Consider the following 6,660-nt stretch of genomic DNA (forward strand, 5'->3'; position numbering starts at 1 on the left):
TAGATATACTCTGAAAAGGCCACAAGAAGGAAAAGTAAACTGAATGAAATCGAACTGACACAAACTCCAGGGCAAAGCACACTGGCATTCAAGCACACTCTAAAACAACAGATGAAACAGATATGGGACATTGGCTTCCTTAATTTGGTCTTCTAAAGGTCACACTGTAACACCTCTCTCAATGAGTCAATCCAAAATCATTCATAGCTCGCAGTGGAAAACAAGACTCAGGTTTACATGTGACATGATCTTACATATTCCCTATCACCGGCAATACAAAATGTGTGAGGGTACATCATACAGCACAGATACATAAGCACATAAGTTAATTGGTCACTTTGAGCATACACTTCAAAAATGTATGTAGCCTGTGTGTGCGTGCGTGTGTGTGTGTGTGTGTGTGTGTGTGTGTGTGTGTGTTTGTGTATAGGTGTGAAGGTGTGAACGTATGCAGGGACAGGTTGGGCAGTAGGTCGCACATAGCCAACGGGATAGTCAGTGATTAAAGAGGGTCTCACATGATGTCTAACTTTGCTATTCTGGGTCCAGCACACACCCTTCCCTTCTGTCCCTGCTGCAACCGGACACCTTAACCGCCTTTCAGACAAAACACGCTGACGCACACTGTTCAGCACTGACACTACAGCTAGCAGACACACTAGGGGGAGCTGATACAAGAAAAAAAAAATAATAATAATAAATAAAATTTGAAAATTGTGTTAAAATCCACATGTTAGTGTTCCATCAGAAAACACACTTTACAGAAATTAACTTAAAGCAAATCCCTTTCTCCAACTTACAAGATTGAAGTTAAAGTAACATTTATTTAAAAAATAATAATAAAAAACATTAATTAATAAATAAATACTTGCATAAATTTAGGCTTTTCTAATTATTATTATAAATAGGGAACAAGGTGCGATTGCTGCCCTCAAAAAACATCACAGAATAGTTTAGTATTACTATATGTATCTATTTGATTTCATTTAATCATATTTTTTAAGTGCAATTATTCAAATTGTTTAGAATCAGCATAAATCTGCTCACTGTGAAAACAAATGTATTCAATTAAAAAGTATAAACCACTAAAATATGACAAGACTAATTTTGATAAGTCAAAAATGTATAACATTAAAAAAAATGACTTATTGATGATAAATATATAAACCTGGTTATTGTGTATTTAGAAAAAAAAAAAAACATTTACTTTATCAAATATTTCTTGTTTTTTACTGGCTTTAATTATGCATGACTGACAAATATTCATTACATTATTAGTTTATGTTAAAACTGTAGAATCCGGAAAATTGTTATATACAATACATAAATCTTAAATTTATGCCTAAACATTATTTTGAGGGGTGATATTAGAATTCAGTCTGTTGACTGTCGATTAAAATTTTGATTTCTTTAAATCTAACAATGTGTGCTGATCAGCATTAACACAGACTTTGTAAACTGTAACCTTATAAATTATAACAAAAGTGAATGAGCGAGCTAAAGCCTTCATCTTAATCAGTCAACGTGACTGGAAAATTAGGGCTCTGTCTGATTTCACATTAAATTTCTAATTATTACAACATAACAAAATGTTATCATCCAAGCTCCCTCCCAGAAAGTGATCTCATTAAAGAAAGACTACTTGAGACCAGAAAAAGCCAATCAATGGAATCTAACTTTATCATTAATCAATTCTGTGGAAGAGCAAAATGGAAATTACACACGGTTTGCACCTTGGCCCAAGTTATGCCAATATTCTCATACACTTAACATCTTCTTTATAAATGAATGTGGGACTAGACTGGCATGATTTATGTTTTAATAGGATCCCCCAAAATACTTGACACATTAACCACACTTAAAAATGTATGAGATAACAAAATAGTGAACCCAAACTTTATGAAGCTAAAGCTCAGGTTTTCAAGCAAAGTGTTTCAGACTGTAACTGGATACAGAGTGGTTCAAAGTGATTACCTGTGATGTGGTGCTGTTTAGTACTGACGCGGTTTCTGCTCTGGATGGAACAGCACAGATGTAACATAGCCAACATGGTGAGAATCATCACCACACTCTGCAGGAGCAAAGGCAGCTCAAACTGCTTGCCTTTCCTGCAAAACAAAGCAATTAAATTTAAATGTGAGGTGTGTATAAGCTATGCCACAGGAGAAACCAAAAATAACTGTTTTCAAACAGGTTTCCCAAATGGAAAGCCCTGCCCCAAATACACGCCATTTGTTGAGCCATTGTTAGGCTGGTTCAGATACTCAAACAAAGGTCATTTTGACATTGTTTTGAGGGAAAACAACCTATTAATAGCTTAATAAGGTTGTCTTTGCACATTAAAGGAATAGTTCACCAAAAAAATGAAAATGTGGAGAAAACAACAGTAATGTGGATTATGCTTATTACTTATGGATTATTATTTTGTTTTTATCGGGCTGTTTGAAATCTCATTCTGACGGCATCCATTTACTACTGTAATGCTACATTTCTGGCAAATCTGTTTTGATGAAACAAATAATCAACATCTTACCCTGAGGGTGAGTAAATATTCAGCAAGTGTTTTTTTTTTTTTTTACTATTCCTTTAAAGTCATGAGGTAACTGAAATAGAGACAGATCTTCTCTTCCACATTATGATGCATATGTAAGTGAAAAGAAAAAAAAAAAAATGTTGGATAGGGTCTGCTTCTATCCACCGGCCATTTCATTGGATGGGGGCAGATCTGAGTGCTAATTTTCAGTCAAATGTGAAAAGGTGCGGGGTTTAAGCAGACTAAATTATTTTAGAAGTCCGACATATATTCCTACAGTGGGGGGAAATATTTATTTGATCAAATAAATATTTTCCCCCACTGTATGATATATGTCAGACTTCTAACATAATTTAAGTTTGCTGGCCAACTTGCAAAAAGAAATGAAGGGTCGGTCATTTTTATGCTAGGTTTATTTTAATGGGTAGAGACAGAATATTAACAAAAAAATCCAGAAAGAACAAATTATATAAAGGTTAGAAACTGATTCACATTTCAGTGAAGAAATGCTATATAAAAAAAAAAAATGGGACCTAAATAAACAAATACATACATATACTACACTTTAGCCTTTATTCATTTGATTTAACTCTCCTCGACTCACCAGAAGAAAATGCGAAGTATATTAGCAACAAGCAGCACCAGACAGACTCTTGTTGAGAATCCTTCAGCGTTATTGGTCCTCTGGATGTCCTGGTACTGGGGGACGTAGGGCACCGCACCTCCAAACACCATCACACCAGAAGCCAGCCAGGAGAGCAGAGTCCATGAGCTCTCCATGTTCTCCTCTGAACCCTGCTCCATCGCTTAGTCCTTAATAACCAGTTTTTACACTCCCATACCCTGCAAGAAGAGGTTAGGAAAGCGTTTACATTTGATCAAAAATATATAAAGTGCAATGCAATGTAGTTAAGATTGTATGCTAGGTAAAAAAAAAAAGCTAAAACTAATAAAATAGGCATATATTGCTGCAACAAAACCCTTACAGCACCAATAAAAGCAACAGTGCCACCTTCAGTAACCTTAAAGCTCCCACAGGAACAACAATACCTACAATATAAACACACTGTAAATGATTCATCTGGGCCTTTCTGGACATGAAATACAATGAGGGACGATTTTCAGAGTAGTCAGGAACAGTAATAGTCATCTACATGCTGCCACCCATTCTGATGGTATCTCAGCTAAACAGGAAGCTTGGGCTCACAGGAGGTCTGTGCACCAAAAGATAAGGGTCCTTTTTGTTTCTGACCAAACGTAACATCAGAAGAACAAGCTGAGTTGCATGCTCTAGAATACACAGCTGAGAAGTTATGAAATAGTTTTGAGCTTACTTTAGAGCTTCAGTTCCCCAATTCAGAACAGACATGTTTCATTAGGGTGTGAATGTTCTTTAAAGGATGTAAGAAAAGGTTTGTGATGCAAGAAAGAATAATCTAATGCTTACATATCATTGAATTGTTTTTCTGTTTAATTCAGATTTCTACTTGACCAGCAGCTTTACTGGCCCACACACATTAAAAAGAGAAAGAAAGAAAGAAAGAAAATGATGAATTTAAATTGTAATTGTATATAATGTATATTTTTAAACATGAATTATAATTGTATTATAAACCCTTTTACGGTTTTAAATAAATAAATATAAGAGCTTTTGTAATACATAATTTTACATTAAAAAACACTTAAATATTTATTATATTTTTCACACATATAATTTAGTTTTCATCAAATGTTACATTTTCTTTACAGAAAACAAAACAATAGCTGGAAATAAAACAGCCATAATAATTAATCTGAAACATCAAGAGAGCTATAAATCCGTTAAAAATACTGCATTTTATATTCAATACTGTCCTATATTTGTACATTTCAGTGTTTTAATTTTGTGTGCATATATTTAGATTACCTCCCTTTTCTTGTTTTTTCCCCGTTTGTTCAAAAAAATATATATTTAAATTTAAATTCTATTTTTATTTAAAACACATACAGTATAACCATTTACATAAAACTATAAAATAAATACTACCAACCCACCCAAAAGAAAAATCTATTAAAAAAAATCAATTATTGGAATATGGTAGCATAGATGGCAAAAGAGAGTGGTTTGTCATTTTCAAACAGTTCTTAGAGATGTTGTCACTTTCAACAAAACTTTATCTTTTCTGGCCAGTACTTTAGCTTGCTAGTGTTGATGGTTGACAAGGAAATTTGCAATCTTAAAACTAAAGATCAGAATCAAGTCTAAAGGTCCTGCAACATTTTGAATGAGATTTTGTGGGTTTAAGTGATCAGATTAGTAAAGAATGTTCCCTAATCCCCATGAAGTCAGCTGGAACCCAGTACTTGAGCATTGCTCGTGATCCAGAGGTCTAGCAATGAGAGCTCCTACTGTACTGTATATAGAGGTGTTGCATAACTTCTGCATTCCGTAAGGGGTTGGGCTCTTCTGACATGTCTCCACTTCTCTCTATTCTGTCTCCTATGATCAGATCATTAGATCCAAACCTACTGTAAACAGTTTTTGGGCTTTGTTGGACATATGAAGGCTATATGTTTTCTAGAAATGCAAACATGGGCATAAAATACATTTGGTAGGCCTATGCTTGAGGGACTTCATAATGCCAGGTGCACATATGTGTTATCATCTTTAGAAATCGGATCCAGCAGCAAATTTGGACAGTAGGGAAATCCCTTAAGTTGGTTCCAACCTAAAGAGTCGGTTTACTTAAAAATAGGTTTTGATCCATTTGAAACAGTCAAACAGTTGAAAAGTTCAGTCGCACTCCGATAGCTGTTTTAAGACCAATAAAGTATCGTGTGTATTGCCACTAAGACTATTATTAGCGATGGGAAGTCTGAATCATTTGACTCGATTCTTTTGAACAATTCGTTTCGATCGATCGGTTCATAAAATTATTCAGTTGTAGCCTACTTTTACGTCATGTATCAAAAGATCTAAGTTTTGGGTTAAAGAATAAAGCCGTGTATGCATATTTATTCTATATTTTAAATTAAGTTTTAGTATTTGGAGTTTAATCATTTGACAGCCACTTTGTCGCAGCCATGATTCAACTCATAAAATGTGATTTAGAAGTAAATTTAGGTTGATTTGAATGTAAAGTATTATATAGTAAAATTTATTTACCACAAAGTGGAAATAAGTTATTTAAAACAATCGAATCATAAAAACCTCAGTTACTCTATTTCTCTATTCAATAACTGAAGCAACTTATGGCTTATCAGCTAAATCAAATTAGTCTAGGCTACTTTAAAGTTAGCCTATATAAAATCACTAATGGCTTCTCGAATCATAACAAATCGCACATATTCCAAGAGTTATGAAGGTTATAATTTCAAAGCACAAAGGATAAAAAAATCAACCCCACCTTGTTAACTCGATGTTGTTTCAGATTTATTCATGAACGACATCGTTGTGATCCGGCTCAAATTATTCATTGAAAAAGATTCGATTCATAAGAACAATTCGTGCACGGTTCACGTACAGATTTGTCCATAAGGACATGGACAAACGATTCGGGGATACACATGAATCCGATTGTAGCATACATGTTTTAACGACTGCTGTATCATCGCGTGCAAGAACTCACCGAAGCTGTTAAACGCAATAACACTGTTGATTTTCGCTCAAACTCAAACTTTTTCTGCATCTCTTTCTGCAAACTCGAAAACGAAGCGCATGTTTTGCTTTACTTTTAACGAACCTGCTTGATATACCCTAACAGTAAAAAGTTGCAAAGTAGAGAAAAAATCTTAGGAAGTTCAAGCATACCTTGTCGGGCGAAGACTTTGTTTAGCACACACACACACACACACACACACTCGAGAATATGCTGTCTCATCTAGCCATCATCTAGTCTAAATCAGGCTGATGCAGTTGGAAGATGTGGGATCGACCGCGCAGCTCTCGTTGGTCTAATGTTACAGAGGAACAGGAAGGGAAAAAATACAAATAAACAGGGAACACCACGAGATCTAACCAATTATTAGTTTGAGTAGCGCTACTACTCCCACTGTCTTCATTTTGAGGGTAGAGTAGCCTATGGTAAAACGTGGTAATAACAAAACAACGTCCCCCAGCTTATTTCTGCCAAATCTTTACTAATTTT

At 34.7% G+C, this 6,660-nt stretch overlaps 1 protein-coding gene across 1 annotated transcript; it reads right to left on the minus strand.

Moving 5' to 3' along the window:
• Positions 1 to 1,974: 1,974 nt before the first annotated feature.
• Positions 1,975 to 6,533, minus strand: LOC113093297 (PQ-loop repeat-containing protein 1-like; the record flags this gene model as incomplete). Its single annotated transcript, XM_026259095.1, has 3 exons — positions 6,324 to 6,533; positions 3,138 to 3,376; positions 1,975 to 2,108 (listed from the first exon to the last, which is right to left on the minus strand). Coding segments are annotated over exons 2-3 (334 nt in total), but the record flags the coding sequence as incomplete, so codon positions are not given.
• Positions 6,534 to 6,660: the final 127 nt, after the last annotated feature.

Source organism: Carassius auratus, unplaced genomic scaffold, assembly GCF_003368295.1.
Source record: "Carassius auratus strain Wakin unplaced genomic scaffold, ASM336829v1 scaf_tig00214950, whole genome shotgun sequence".
NCBI classification, from domain to species: Eukaryota; Metazoa; Chordata; class Actinopteri; order Cypriniformes; family Cyprinidae; genus Carassius; species Carassius auratus.